The sequence below is a fragment of the Enhydra lutris genome, unplaced genomic scaffold (genome assembly GCF_002288905.1).
Source record: "Enhydra lutris kenyoni isolate GAN:26980312 unplaced genomic scaffold, ASM228890v2 scaffoldscaffold19, whole genome shotgun sequence".
Taxonomy (NCBI): domain Eukaryota; kingdom Metazoa; phylum Chordata; class Mammalia; order Carnivora; family Mustelidae; genus Enhydra; species Enhydra lutris.
Genome location: NW_019154103.1, coordinates 7,350,389 through 7,367,187, shown reverse-complemented (window position 1 = coordinate 7,367,187; position 16,799 = coordinate 7,350,389). Strand labels below are relative to the sequence as shown.

The 16,799-nt window shown below is 35.6% G+C and overlaps 1 protein-coding gene across 5 annotated transcripts in view; it reads left to right on the top strand.

Annotated features, from left to right (window-relative positions):
- Nucleotides 1-16,799, top strand: part of LOC111148293 (single stranded DNA binding protein 2) — a 304,545-nt gene that overhangs the window by 265,012 nt on the left and 22,734 nt on the right. For all 5 annotated transcript variants that reach the window (XM_022504780.1, XM_022504779.1, XM_022504777.1 and 2 more), the window contains 3 exons: nt 2,557-2,605; nt 13,549-13,584; nt 15,412-15,466. In XM_022504780.1, the coding sequence (XP_022360488.1) occupies nt 2,557-2,605; nt 13,549-13,584; nt 15,412-15,466 (140 nt within the window). The remainder of the gene's footprint in view (nt 1-2,556; nt 2,606-13,548; nt 13,585-15,411; nt 15,467-16,799) is intronic.

The window sequence follows — 16,799 nt, the reverse complement described above, 5'->3', positions numbered from 1 at the left end:
AAAAAAAAAAAGATTTATTTATTTATTTAAGAGAGAGAGAGGGAGAGAGAAAGGGAAGGGGTAAAGTGAGAGAATCTCAAGCAGACTCCCCACCGAGCATGGAGCCTAATAGAGGGCTCCATCCCATTACCCTGAGATCAAGACCAGAGCTGAAATTGAGTCACACACCTGACCACCCGAGCCACCCAGGTGCCCCTGAACTTGAGTAATTGCTCTAAAAGAACTACTCACTCGTATAGCCCCATTTTATTTAGCACTATTTGTGAAACTTAAAATGTTTTCAAACACAGTGGCATAATTGGGGAAAATATAGCTTATCCATGTGAATTATCATATTAAATCCTTTTAGAGCATATGAAATCACTATCATATTAAATTCAATCTAATATGAAATACATAGTGTGCTGAGACTAGATTATTATTTATCAAATAATTGAAATGCATAAAAGGTATTGTTACTGATAGTAAATGTAACATTTAACACTTAATTTAATGATATTTACTTAAGTAAAATGTTTAATTATTTAACAATTTAGCATATTAGTCTAACAAATAATTTTTAAATGGTAAGTAAAATATTTTATTATATTTAATCTTACATATTCCTGTTTTAAACATAATATGTCAAAATTATGAGATCATTATCAACATAACATCATTATATACAAATTTTTGCCATGATTTGGATATAGTATATTTTTAAGCTGTTTTAAGATAAATATTTCCCAATTTCTTTATTATACTTCATTTAACACCAAACAATGTGGATTAACATCAAACAAATCAAATGTTTTACTAGATCAATACATATCCTATGTTTTACCTCACTTTCCATTCATTAAGACATTGAATCCTATATGTATGATTATCTTTCTGAAGTGCTGGAAAATCATCATCATCACCATTTTAAGAGGCACCAGTTTCCAGAGACAGTACAAATGCCCTTAACCTTCTCCCCTGTGCGCAGTACTTGGACCAACTCCTTTCTGGCATCTTATTTTATCCCTTATTCCTCAAACAGAATTGGGAGAAGTTGCATTTGAGCACCCTGATAGAGCCCATAGACAGAATTTTCATGCACTTCCCTGTTTTTTATACCCCTGGGAAATTCCAAAACAAAATGAAAAACAGTTCTAAATAGTCCAAGTTGGATAGCTTCTATCTAACACATTGAATTTCAAGTTTAAGGTCCCTAAAATAAGAATCAAGGGACTTTTTTTTTTAATTAAAAATTTCCTCTGTCTTTCAATGCAATTAGAGGGAAAAGGGAATTTTGAGTGACCCTAATTACAGAGGACCTGCTGACAGCAGTCTACTTTTTATTAAGTAGTATTTACTTAGATATACTTAATACTAAAGCATGAGAACAAGAGACTTTTTTTACTTAATTAGGCATTAAGCTTGTTTTAAAATATTCATGTCCTTTTAAGCTATAGAATACAAAACATTATCCACTACCCTAAAATGAAGTAATATACTAACATACATTGGCATAGATTACTTCCTATTTTTCCCTAGATTTACTGTGGCTACTGCTTGAACTGTAATTATGAAAACAAGAAATGTAATTCCATTTTTAAAAATTAACTAAATTAAAGAGGGCACATGTTGCATGGCATACTGGGTGGTGCATAAACAATGAATCTTGGAACACTGAAAAAATCAAATAAATTTTTTTTAAAAGTAACTGAATTATCAGTAGCACTGTAATATAGAGTGATATAAAATAATATACAAAGTAATATATAAAGTAATCTGTGATAGTCTATGTGGGATTTTTTTTAAAGAGCCTGATTTAATCACCTTTGCTATATATTATTTGTAGTTTAATAAGAGCAATCATTTTATGTATATTGGTATTTTTTTAATAATTTCGTTTTAATTTTGAATGATATATATGTGGCAGTTATATTTATGTCATAGGATTACAGTTTATGTTTGTTTTAATTAGTGATTTTGGGGGTGCCTGGGTGGCTCAGTGGGTTAAGCCTCTGCCTTCGACTCAGGTCATGATCTCAGGGTCCTGCGATCGAGCCCCTCATCGAGCTCCCTGTTCAGCAGGGGGCCTGCTTCTCCCCCATCTCTCTCTGCCTGCCTCTCTGCCTGCTTGTGATCTCTCTCTGTCAAATAAATAAAATCTTTTTAAAATTAAAAAAAAAGAAAAAGAAAAAAGAAATTAAAAAACTGAGACATCTGGGTGGCTCAGTCAGTTAAGCATACAACTCTTGGTTTCAGCTCAGGTCATGATCTAATGGTCCTCACATGGAGCCACGCATCTGGCTGTGCACTAAGCATGGAGTCTGCTTGAATTCTCTCTCTCCCTCTCCCTCTGCCCCTCCCCTACTCTCATGCGCTCTCCCTCTCTCTCTCTCTAAAGTAAATAAATCTTTAGGAAAAAAAGAACTCAAAAGCTATGAAAATACAGAGAGTAATTTCAGTATTGAATTAGAACTGCATGGTAATTGAATTGGAAATATTATACTTTATGATTTGTTATTGCTTACTGTGAACGTTCAAAGCATAAGTTAAAATTTCATTTATCATATTATCTTGTAGGGGTCCAGGTGGTGGTAGACCTTGGCCAAACCCAACAAATGCCAATTCAGTGAGTATATGTATTTTTAAATTTTCTTTGCATGTTGTAGCATTTAGCAATAAAAATCTGTGGCTTTCAAAAGTCCTACAATTGGTTATATTAAGTTTTTTAAAAAGTAATCATTCCAAAAATATATTTTGCATATATATTTTTTAAATATGTTTAATTTTTGAAATTATATAATTTTTTTTACTTCACAGTCTAATGTAAACATGCATTCTATGTAAATTAACAGACTTCCAAAAATAAAACAAAATATGATTTAAGTATACTACAGAAGCCTTTATTTATTGTAATATATATGTCATAAAATGATTTGGTCTTTTAAAATAAATGTAATAATCACTAAGTTACCAGATAACCTCTATCTCTATCTATTATGATTTTATTTATTGTACTGTTATACCTAGGTTTGCTCTCTTACTATCCCAGGAAGCAAGTACACATTTGTCCAGTGCCTGTCAGCCAAATTGGTGTTCTTATACATCTATCTACATATCTGACATTCTGTGAATTTTCCCAATATGTTTTGTGATAGCAGTTTGACTCACAAATATTTTTCTCTCTTAATAATGTCACATAAATATACGCACAAGTTGAAAACTAAGCTTTCGGTGTTAAAATTAATATGATTTTAATTAGATGATCCTGGTGATGTTTTCCCTTCTTGACTTTGAAACTTTGAGTTTCTTTAGTATGTGAGAGAGGTCTGCTGTGTAACTCTGTGTAGTGCGTGCACTGCACAAAGGTTTCTCACTCAAAGGATTCAGTACAGCTCGTGCTCCACTTGTAAAGTCTATGAATATCTGCCCAGCAGGGATGCCTTTTACTAATATGCCCAGAGGTAACTTCATTGACTGGCAGTGGACTTAAAGCTAAATAAACATGAAACTGATTCAATGTTCAAGGTTAATTTAAACTTCAAGACAATTTAAGGTGAAGTATGTGTGGTATAGAAAGAATCATCCTAAATTCATTGCTCTTCTAAGGCAGAACCACTTTCTTCTCAATCAAGTAAGCAGCTGTCATATTTTTAGAGAAAAAAAATTATTTTATCTTCCTGTCTCTTTGGTTTCAATAGCTAATTGAAATAGCATTTGGGGTGGACAGAAGTGATGATCTTGCTTTCATTTGGGTCTTCAGTATACTATTTAATCTCAACAAGTCTTCCTATAATACTGTTATGCTGGATTATGTTATAATGTATCTTTATCTTCTAAAATTCCTTTAGTTTGCCTATGTGCTTTTGAAGAGTTCACATTTCTATTTGCTTCTTGCTATACGCCTTTCAAATTCATTCAAGATTTCACTTTAAAATGGCATCTGGCTACCAGCTCAGGACACAGTTCTTTCAACTTGCTATTAAAATACCCATAAAGGGGCGCCTATGTGGCTCAGTTGGTTAAGCGTCTGCCTTTGGCTCAGGTCGCCATCCAGGGCTCCTGGGATGGAGTCCATACCAGTCTCCTTGCTCAACAGGAAGCCTGCTTCTCTCTCTGCCTCTTTCTCGCTCTCTCTCTCTCATGAATAAATAAAATCTTTAATTAAAATAAAATACCCATAAAGATACAGGAAAAACAATTTTTTATAACACTGAAAACTGTGACAATCTTCCTATTGCCAGAATCTGGAAAGACTTTCTATTATCTGCACATCTGTTGAAACTGGATTAAAAAGCACAGACAGTGCTCCTTAACTCTGTAAGCCTTTCCACCTAGAAGCAAGAAGACTCTTTCTTCCTCACTGTCTGTGCTCCCTCTGCTGCGCCTTGCAGGCGGCCACGTGCAACTTCCACCCGCCACTGCCTGCCTCCAGCAGGACCGCCTTTTACACATGTGGCTGGAGACTCTCTCCCTCAAAACCTCCTTAGGAAGGTGAGCAGGATTTGATACTGAGAATGGTGCCTTGTGCCAAGAGGGTATATTATCCAAGTAAGAATATGGCGGAGAGGCAGAAATGAAGACTGAGTTCTGCATTCTGATAATTTTTAGTTTTCATGTCCTCCACCTCTTCAGAATTTCATGGAGCCAAGCAGTGTGGATAGGAGAATGTACTCTAACAAGTCAGCAGCTCTGAATTATTTTGGACCCTAGAAAGCACTAGGAATTAGGGTATGAGGTGTGCGTGTGAAACGGCCAGCCTGTGGTCATGGTGAATGGACAGTTGACCAGCACACATGTGGTCAAGTAAGAGAGTTGAAAACAATCCCTTGTGTTAAGAGCTGTCCCATGTGGATACATCTCCCCCTCACTCGAAGAAATGTCAATAAGGAAAAAAAGTGGGGAAGGCTTACAGCTTTCTCTTCAGAAAGAGAAAGGGGGTCATCATCCCAAGTTCAGAAAAGCAAAGCATTCCTCTGAAAAAATGATTGATTTTGAGAACAAGAAAAAGAATCATAAAAAACTGATGACTTTCTGCCAAAAACATAGGGCTTACACATGAAACAAAGCAAAAAAGTAATAAAGAGGGATTTCCCCCTCTAAATACCATTGATTTTATTCTAGTGACAACTCCTCTGTACTGTTTTGATTTCCAAATTCCTCAGACTTCTTGTCCGTGTTTTTAATTATAGACACTTTTTATTTTGTATCAATATAGTAAGTCTCTGGCTCTTGAGGCCCACATTTTCAAGTAGTTGATTATTCTGTTTTTGCTATTTCCAGATATGTTTTGTATACTGTTTTTTTCCTTTAAATGTTTATATCAGTGTAACTCCAGATTTATAGAAGAGTTGCAAGACTAGTACAAAGAACTCCCATGCACCCTTCACCCAGATTCCTGAGTGTTACAATTATACTGTATTTGCTTTATGATTTCTGTTCTCTGCATATACATATTTTTTCCTGGACCATTTGAGCTGTATTTAAGTTGCTAACATGATGACGCTGCATCCCCAAATATGTCAGTATGTGTTTCCTAAAAGCAAATACATTATCTTTCATAACTACAGTAAAGATCAAAATTAGAAAATAAGCACTAACGTAATGCTATTTTCTAATCTGCAGACCCCACTCAGATTTCACCAATTGTCTCAGCAGTGTTCCTGGTAACAAAAGAAAATCCCAGTTCACTTGTTATATTTATGCATCATGTCTTTTGGTCTTTAATCTAGGACAGTTCCTCAACTTTTCTTTGTCTCTCTTAACCTTGCAGTTTTGATGAATGCAAAGCAGTGATTTTGCAGAATGTGCCATAATCTGGCTGATATTTCCTCATGATTAGTTTCAGGTGATACATATTTAGTAGGAATGCCACAGTAGTAATGTGATTTTCTCAGTGCACCATCTCAGGAAGCATGTGATGGTGATTTGTCCCATTGCTTGTAGTGTTAACTCTAATCCCTTAGTGAAGGGTGGTACTTGTCAAATTTCTCTACTGTAAAATTGCTGTTTTTCCTTTTGTAATTATTGACTTGTGGAGACATACTTTGAAATTACAGTAAATATCCTCTTCTTCCTCATACTTTCATCTGCTACGTTTGGTATCCATTCATGATTCTTGACCAAACTGGTCTTTTTTTTTTTTTTTCCTCTCTATTGGCTTCCAAATGGCTGATTTCTAATTCTGTTTTCCTTCTCCCATTTATTAGTTGACTGTCTACTTAACAAAGACTTTTTCTTCTCCATTCATTCATTCAGGTATATCAGATGTACTTGTGAGCTCTTATTTCATTCAATAGGTTTTTGATGCTAAGATCATTCCAGATTAAGCCAGTAGGAACCCCTTCAAGCTGAATTATTTGTCCTTTGTTTGTTTGTTTGTTTGTTTTTAAGATTTGTATTTATTTATTTGAGAGAAAGAGAGCTTGAGGGAGAGATCACAAGCGGGGAGAGTTGGGCAGAGGGAAAGGAAACTCTCCACTGAGCAGGGAGCCCAGTGCAGGACTCCATCCCAGGAACCCTGGGATCATAACCTGAGTCAAAAGCATACTTACCCATCAGAGCACCCAGGGCACTCATTTGTCTTTTTGACATGTCTGCGTTATTCTTTGAGCACTTGTAACTCGTCCTGAATTTTCCCGATGTTAGCCCTGAAATAGCCATTTCTTTAAGGAGCCATGGTTCCCTTTAGTGGAGAGTGATACTTAGAACCTATCAGAATGATATGGCTTCTAGAACCTCTCAACCAACATAACTAGGATTTAGATGTATGTTCATGCACATATCCATACACCTCTATATCTTTCTGTATCTATCTATAGGTTAAAACCATGAGTACCCACCAGTGCATCAATTTCAGTCCAAAACAGGGTGTATTCTAGACTTGCTGCTTTCCACTTCTCTGAAAGTTAAAAAATCTGCCTACCATTATGTATAATATATTTATTATTTGCTTCATTTTTATCAGTCCACAGTTTTGTCATGTAAGAGTATTTTAATCAAGGGGCACCTGGGTGGCTCAGTGGGTTAAAGCCTCTGTCTTCAGCTCAGGTCATGATCCCAGGGTCCTGGGATCAAGCCCTGCATCGGGTTCTCTGCTCAGTGGGGAACCTGCTACCCCCTCTCTCTCTGCCTGCCTCTCTGCCTGCTTGTGATCTCTGTCTGTCAAATAAATAAAATCTTTAAGAAAAAAAAAAAAGAGTATTTTAATCAAAAGTTTTGGGCACCCTTTTACATGGAACATAGAAGAAACATTTTTAAAGGGCAATATTTTCAATTTAGAATAAAATTCTGATTTTTACTTTAAAGTTCCTTTGATCTGAACATTACAATATTAGCTTCAGATTCTTCTTTGGAAGTTTTTTTTTTTTTACAAATTTACTAATGATTTTTCCTTTTTTGTATCTTTCAAAGGAACTGGGCACTTGGGTTCACCTATATAGCACATTCTCATCATTAAGTAGGAAGCACTATTGGGACGCCTGGGTGGCTCAGCGGGTTAAGCCTCTGCCTTTAGCTCAGGTCATGATCTCAGGTCCTGGGGTCAAACCCCGCATTGGGCTCTCTGCTCAGCAGGGAGCCTGCTTCCCCCCTCTTTCTGCCTGCCTCTCTGTCTACTTGTGATCTCTCTCTGTCAAATAAATAAATAAAATCTAAAAAAAAAAAAAAAAGTAGCAAGCACTATTATTGAAAAGATCTGAATTATCTTTGTCTGGGGACGCTTTTGATTAAAAGGTCCAGAAAAACAACCAGACTAGGATCATATTGAGAGAATGCATACTGGATTATGTATCTGAAAAGTCCGGATATAAATTTGCTTTGGGGCACATTTGATTCCAAGGATCCAGATAATGTCACCAGGACCCAGTCTCCATCACTTACCTTTTTTCCTTGTCATGACAAGAAGGCAGTGTGGAATCCCAGATGCATATCCTCAGAGCTCTCAGTTTAGTACAACTGAACTGAACTCACAACTCTTTATCACTTAAACATAGAAATTGGGCATAACTAACTGAACTAGATTTGTTTAGTTTGGGTCCTATACTCATTCCTGAATTATGACCTGAGGTTACAATGCTCTTTCAGCCTGGCCAGGTCACACAGGCCCCCACCTGAGCCCCACCCAAACCACATGGGAAAATAAGAGGTATGGTTCACCGAAGAAAATTCAAGGAATTGTTAGCAGAAGAGGACATAAGCAAAAGCTACAGATGTCCAATATAACATTGTATTCATCAACTCACTAACATGACAGGAAAAAGAAAGAAGAAACTCCTTTAAAGAAAAAAAATGGCAATCTATTGTAATGATTAAGCCCAAAGGAAATGCAAATATCTTATTCCAGAGAGGTTCTGCTCTATACAAATATATGCTCATTTAAAAAAAAAAAAAAACACTAAAAAATTGTAGAATATTTTCAACTTTACACTGACACAGAGGGTGTCTTGATGTTGTCCTCCCTGTAGCTTCGAAGTGTTTTTAAACCACAGTTGAAGAATGCTACTAACCATTTTTTAAAAAGAAGCCAAAATCTCTAGCTACTCTGCTCTTCCCCTTGCTACGGCACCACTGTCATGGATATTAGGAGTCAGAATATTTCAGAATATTTGAATTATTGGTCACATATCTTGAATTATCTGTCTAGCTTAACCAGACAGTACATACGGCTCTGAATTTTCTCATCTGACAAATAAAAAATTCTTTTAATTCTATGATTCTGATCTTTTAGCTCTCTGATCTTACTCATCTACATCTGTGTTTTCATCTTTCAGTTCACATTAATAGATATTTTGTATGGAGTCTGGAGAGGCGCAGGAGGAGATTAATCACATTGGGAGAATTTGGACACTAGAGGTGGAAAAAAGCTTGGACAAAATAAAGAATTAGGCTGTTAGTGGCTAGGGGGACAGATTGTCTGGGAAGGTGCAGAAGGTGACAAAGCAGAAAAGAGGAAAAGAGAGCCATGAGGGAAAAATCTAAACTGTATCATCTGTGTGGAAGAGAGCTATATTTTAGGAAGATAGTCTATAAAATGGATCTAATGGAGAAATGACGTTATTTATATTATAAATATATAATATAAATATATATATATATGGTTTTACAGGTTTTATAAAATGTTATCAGAACCTGAGGTAGAGTGGTGATCGAAGGAATGACAAGTATGCATTTCACACATAGAATCAAAAACACTTGGTGATCTTTGATTTGGGGATAAAGAGAAAGAAAAAGTGGAAGATGATTTCAAGTCTTTGAATCCAGGTATCAGGGAGAATGGGAATAACACAAACTCTGCTAGAAATAGAAGAGAAGAAGGAGGTTTAGGGGGTAGACAGGGAGCTTTGTTTTGGAATGTTAAATCTTCTACTCAATCTAATAAAATACTAGATCAAGTGTGACGCCCAGCACAACATGGAAATGTATTCAGTTGAAGTTTTATCTCTAGTCCTAATCTCTACTAAATTCTCGATGCAGATTTCTAAATATCTGTTGATCAACTTCTACTAGTGCCTTCAAATTCAACGTGTTGGATATTTCCCCAGACTTGCCCCTGTTCCTGAATTCCTTACATACAAATTAGTAGCACTATCACTCACCCACTCACCAAGTTGGAAAGCTAGGAATTGCCTTAACTTCTCTCTGCCCTCGTCCACCACACCTAGTTTGTCACCATGACCTGCCAAGTACATTTGTGAAAAGTCTTTCAAATTTTCTTACTCCTGGGGCGCCTGGGTGGCTCAGTGGGTTAAGCCGCTGCCTTCGGCTCAGGTCATGATCTCAGGGTCCTGGGATCGAGTCCCGCATCGGGTTCTCTGCTCAGCAGGGAACCTGCTTCCCTCTCTCTCTCTCTCTCTGCCTGCCTCTCCATCTACTTGTGATCTCTCTCTGTCAAATAAATAAATAAATAAAATCTTTAAAAAAAAAAATTTTCTTACTCCTGCTTATCTTAATCAGCACTGCCTACAACACTGAAATCTCTTGCCTAGACCTTTTGCAATAGACTCCTAACTTGTATTCATATTCCATGATGAACTAGAGTTATCTTACTAAAATATGAATTTGAACATGTCGCTCTCAAACTGGTGACTCCCTATTTCCTACAGCATAAATTCAGTCACAGTCTGACCGTATATGCATATGATTTATTTCAATTTCCTATAAATACCACACTGAGATTATATACCATTTCCCTAATAAACTATATACTCTCATATTTCTTTTCTTTCTTTCTCCCTCCCTTCCTTCCTTCCCTTCTCTCTCTCTCTCTCTCTAATGCTGATCCTTCTTTTTATCTTTCTGGTGGTCATTTACTCTCTGTAAGTCAGCTACCCAGCTCAAATATCTTCTGTGCCTACATACTTCTACCTATATTGTTATATTTTATGTCTCTCACACTAGGCTGTCAGGTGCTACTGGTAACTTTCAAGAGTAAAGGTTCAGTGAAGTGCTACTAGGGGTAGGATCCCAAATGTTCTTTTTCTTTTAATGAGGGCACCAAAGAATATGAAGTAGAAACAGTGAGTATAAGCCAAGAGCTTGACAGGACACATGGAAAGAAATTGGACTAGATGAGGTAAAAATTTAAGTATTTTTAAATGTTTTATTGTTTTTAACTGTGCGTAAAGGAATCATGAAGAGGGAGAAATTAAAAACCAGAAAAGGAGCAAGGACTTAGGAGAATGAGGTAGTTGGGAACGGCTAGCTCTGGAAACAAGCAGAAAGATTATCTTTTTTTCTACCTGGATAAATGGATAAAATACCAATCTATTAATAAGAGTGTTGAATTAAAGGTGAAAGTATAGCAAGAATTTGATAGCTTTAATATATGAAAAAGGGCCAACTGACTACCAAATCAGAAAGTCAGTTGTTAATTATTCAAGAATTCTTTGAGCTAATTGTTAAATCATTGGTAGCTCTAAATCTTCCATGTGGGAATATTCACACCATATAAATTGGCCAATGCTACAAATTGGGACCTTTTCCTTCCCTGAGGTTATTGGGTTTACTGGCACACCACTAGAATGCTCAGGGCTTCCATGAAGGCCAGGCCAAAATGCTTCCAGATAATAGTAAAGAGTAGGTTGACATTGGAGAACATGATTATATTTTGGACCTTGTCCTTTGTTTTGTGTCTCTTTCCAGGAAATCCCTACTGTGAAACAGAAAAATGTGGCTAGGGGGTGATCAAAGAGATGGAAATTAAAGTAGGCTTGGAGCACTTGGGTGGCTCAGTCAGTTAAGGGGCTGCCTTCAGCTCAGTCATGAACCCAGGGTCCTGCAATTAAACTCCATGTCCCCTGACTCCCTGGGCAGAGGAGAGTCTGCTTCTCCCTCTGCCCCCCATCATCTGTCCTCATGATCATTCTCTCACTCTCTTTCTCTCAAATAAACAAATAAAATATTAAAAAAAAAAAACCCACAATGTTCTACAATAGGATAATTAATTAAAAATACTGGAGAAACAAAAAGCTGACAATTGTGTGGGAGGGGGCAGAGTCCATTTAGTAGGGAAATAATGGACTTAAACATGGAGGAATTGTAAGGGAAGAAGATTCTGGTTAGAATATAGAATAATATTTGTGAGTGACATGAGGAATAAGAAAGTGTCAGGCAAGGGAGTTGTTTAGATCTCTGTAAATAGTTCTAGGATGTGGTCATACTCACAAATGGAGGAGAGGGAAGTATATTGTAAAGTGAAGGAAGGCAGTGAGGTGTATATTCGAAAGATCTATTTGAACTCAAGACTTGAACTCACACAGGGCTTAAACTCATGACCCTGAGATCAAGACTTGAGCTGAGATCAAGAGTCAGACACTTAACCAACTGAACCACACTGGCACCCCTAAATTCCAAAGATTTAAAGCGTGGTTAGTTAGATCATATTTTGAAAGTTGGTGAAGAATGATGGTAGGCACTAGAGAGAGGTAGAAGAACATGGGCCAGTTGCTAAGGTTATAAGGAGATGAAAATTGGAGCCAACAGATAAGGTGGTGATTTGGAGGGAGCAAATGTACATGTTTAAAATAAGAAACAGAAGGGGGCGCCTGGGTGGCTCAGTGGGTTAAAGCCTCTCCCTTGGCTCAGGTCATGATCCCAGGGTCCTGAGATCCAGCCCCACATCGGGCTCTTTGCTCAGCGGGGAGCCTGCTTCCTCCTCTCAATCTCTCTCTCTCTCTGTCAAATGAATAAAAAATCCTTAAAAAATAAAATAAAATAAAATAAGAAACAGAAGATGGATGGTAGATCATGAACCAAAAGGGCCCTGGGAGAGCAAAGTTGTATTTAGCTACTAAGTTTAGTTAAGTGTGTACTGGCCGTCAAGATCTCAGAACTCCTAGTGGATGTAATCCTCATCATTAGTGATGCTGGGCAGGCTGGTCATGACCATCCGCAGGGCTGAATTACCCAAAGGCAGACCAAGCAGAGACCTCAGAGGCATGTAGTCCATGCTTAAGGCAAAGCATGGACACCAAACAAGGAGAGAATTTTCAAATAATTTAATATTAAATATTTTCCCCTTGAATGAATTATCCACTAAAGAAAAATCATAACTTTGTCATACTTCCTTCTTCTTACTTTCAAGTTTCATATTATCTTTATGTTTAATTATATGGAAGGTTTTGAGATAGAGGAAGGGTTTAGGGTAAAGACACTATAATCTTTTCACTATTCTAATGGTCCAGTTCTTGCTGTCTGCCTCAAAGAAGGTAGTAGTTTGTTGGCTTTTTCCAGAATAAGGCAAAAATATGTGCTCTGGATGTGCAGAATCTTCATGCAAGTGAGCTAGTGAGCTTCTGTGAAAAAAAAAGAAAATATTTGGACTTAGGTCTCTTTATTAATAATCTATACTCAAGGGCCTAGTTTTAAGTACCTGTTTTCTAATTTTCATTTCTTAAATTATGTTAACAATGTTGAATTAATATTCTAATCTCTAAAAAAGAGTTTGGTTAAGAGCTTGATTCGAAGGAAAGAATTTGTTGCCCATAACTGATCCCCCCAAATTAGTAGTTTTTGGAGACTTACATTAATGAAATCGTATACATTTATTACAGTATTTTCTAGTAGCTAATTAGAAAAGGGGAAAATGTGAAGCCTGCAAACCAAGTATTGACCCATACCACATGAATGTAGTAGCCTAAAACCTATCTTAAAAAATAATAATAATGCATCCCAGAATGCACATGAATTAGGAGTTCTATCTGTAAAAGCTATTAACTTGAAAACTCTGGTTTCTGGTTTTTAGCTGCACAAATATATATTTTTCTAATTACAGAATAAGTGTCATTAGCCTCAAGCAGTGAGTACAACTGCTCTGAAATGAATATAAGTTGAGGCTATAATTCTGTCTAAATTCCTCTTGACCTATATCCCCTTTTTTTTATAAATTCAAAATAATGTTGCATTTATTCGTTTTTCTGGCACTCAGATAGATACACATGCCTTTATTCTTTGCCATCCTTTGTGATACTTTTTAAAACTTGATAAAAGCCAGAAAATATATTTATTTTAGGTAAGTCTCCATACTGTCACATGAATCAAAATATATATTTCTTTGTCCTATTCATGTTCCAGATACCATACTCTTCAGCATCTCCTGGGAATTACGTAGTAAGTACATTTGGGATTGTTTGCTCATAAGATTTGATGTTATGTTTTATTTGGGCAATGAAATAGTTGTCCAGATGTTAAGAAGAGCCCCTGTGTATTGGCCAAGAAGGGAACATCTGATATGTATTGAGTTTTTCATCTGCCAACCTCACTACATATGTTGATGTTCATTAGTGAAACAGTTATCAATCTGGCCAAAATTGCCCTGAGTACTGTGTTTTACTTTAGCATATGTTTCTGTAAACCAATACAATACAGTCTGTCCAATCATGAAGAAAGCCATCCCCAGTTACACAATGATAAGCTTGAATTTGCAGTTCTCCAGGAGGATAATCTACACCCCCTCCTTCACTCCACTCACCACACACAAAGTTGAGGAAGACATTAGACTCCCCTCCCCCAACACAAAGGGAATCAGAATAATGCGTAGTAATTTAGGGGGAGGGGCTTTTGAGGGTTTTTTTATGCTTAGAAATTGAAAACACTTGTTTTTCTTCTTTTTATTATTTAGTACATGTTAGAATTTTCCACTAATTCATACACAACTAAAGTCAAATTAGAAGGTTTTACCTGAGTTCTTGAACTTACAAATGACCTTTTAACCATCATCACCTTATAATCCTTGCTACATCTCAAGACCATCCTGGAAGATACATTGTAATAATATTTAGGAGTACAGGCCTATCAGAAGAGAAAAGATAAAATGGTAAGAAAGGAAAACCTTTCCCTAAGAAATTTTGGAGGAGGTAGCTAACTGGGGTAGGAAAAAAGGAGGGCTTAAGAAGATTAATGAGTATTTTACTCCCCTTAGAATTAATGTTTTATGAATGTAGTAAAAAGCACACGCTGTTTTGGACCTATGAACTTAGTGCTCAGTGTCCTCTTAAGCTGTACAAACTAAGAAGGTCTAACTTTTTTCACATTCTCTATGAAGCAAAAATGAAAGTAAGAACATGTGGGTAAAACCTATTTTTTTCTTAAATCACTTGAGAATAAGCCTAATATGTAATTCTAGGAAATTATAGACTTTTATCTGAAAGGAAATTTAAGTTGCTTATTAAATAGCAAATAAATATATCATTTGAAATAATTAGTGGGCTGTGTCTACACATTCAGAATGAAGTACAAATTTATCCACTTAGTAATTTACCCAGATTAATTACGGTACATCTGAAAAATTCTAAAACCCTTTGCCTGAATTATCCATTTTGGTTGTCTGAAATAACTGAATCAACCTTAGAATCACTTAATTTCCATTTCAGATTGATTAGTAACCCACAGTATTAGTCAACATTGCCTCTCATTTCTAATTGACATGATAGCAGAAGGTACAATACTTTAGAAGTGTTATAATTGATACCAATAGAGAAAGAAAGAGCATCAGTGTGTTTTTTTAAACATACGAGAATCTTTGAGTTTTAAGCTTCCTATAAAAAACCCTGATATGAAACATAAGAAAATCACAATAAACTAAATCACAAATACCCATGAATGATGCTGTTGTATGGATTTGTAAAGGCCCCAATAAATGGCTTCTCCTTAACCTCATTATACCTGATGTGATTAAGTCATGAATAATAAATCAGTGTTACAGGCTCATTGTTTTTGGAAACTTGTCAAAACAGTCTCAACGTATTTAAGCTAAATTATATTTTGCATAATATTGAAATGATTGTGCATTCAAAGAAAATAAATTATGGAGAAAATATATTTCCTCTGTGATTTTCAAATTGAATTATTATAGATAAGTCTAACTTTTCTTCTGTTTTTCCTTATATTGTTTAATGAAATGCCTTATTTTTACTGAAATTTTGTATAATTATTTAGGGTCCTCCAGGAGGTGGAGGGCCACCAGGAACACCCATCATGCCTAGTCCAGCAGGTATTGTAATCACACTAGCCACACGGGCATTTGATTAATAGAGTAAATAACAAAATATAAAAATTGTTATGACGGAAGGTTAGTAGTATTCATTATCTCATTGATGGTAACAGAAGTAGACTAGAGGTAGCAAGTAGGAAGAAACAAGGTTCTCAAATAACCATTGTCCAATTACTTTAAGCATGTAGAAAATCCCTGTTGTGGTAACAGATAAAATCAGGATTAAAATGGTGTTAATCTCTATGAATTGCCCAATAATTTATCTGACAAAAAGATTCCTTGAGACTGTGGAAAAAAAAAAATCCAAATCTCACAACTTAGAAAAATTCTGCATGAGTAACACATGAAATACATGGGTCCATTAGATTTAATAAGATCCACCATTATCTTACGAAGGTGGATGTAGATGTGCTTACACATCCATATGGATTTATTAGCTAATAGATTCACTATGTAGTACAGGAATTTTTTTTCTTTTAATCTTCATAAACTAAAATACCTCAATATTTTATCAATTCACATGATGATTTTAAATAGCTTTATCCTTTTTTTCGAGACTTTAATTTGGCTATTAAATGCATTGTTTCTTGAGGATTCTAATGGTGGGAGTTGACATTGGTGCAGCCCTCCCTGGAACAGCTCTGGCAACATGTATCAAGAACCATGAAAAAGTTCATACCACTTGCCTCCATAATCCTTCTCTGAGAAATAATTAGTGATACAACCCAAGATTTATGTGGAGAGGTTCTCACTTGTCTTAATTAATAGTGAAATAATAGATACAACCTTCAAACCTAATCCAATTTTAGTGATGTTAATAAATTAATTTTTTGTGGAATATGGTATAGCCATTAAGATTATAACCAAAGAATTTAATGGACAATAAATGTTCATGATTCAATGTAATATGATCCCAATTTTACTTTAAAACATATATAACACAGAAATGTAGAAAGTAGAAAACAAAGAAATAGGGCTTTATCAGTGTTAACTTTAGGTAATGAAATAGATGGGACATTTTTGTTATTAGGAAAAATTTTTAATTATGTTGTACTGTTCAATTCATATGTTCTTAGTTGGTTTGTTGAAATCTAAGACATATGGAAGGTTGGAATTAAATATCATTAATCATACCAATAAATAGTAATTTTTAAGTTTTAAATCTTTTTCATTTTGAAAAGCATCAATTTGATAATTAACGCAAAATTTTGCTTTGCTTCACTAACTCTTTGGAATATATCATAAATATTTCATGGATTTCTGTCCTCAGAGCATCTTCATTGAACTGAAACAGAATTCATTCAAGATACAATTATGTGAATTGAACATCTTG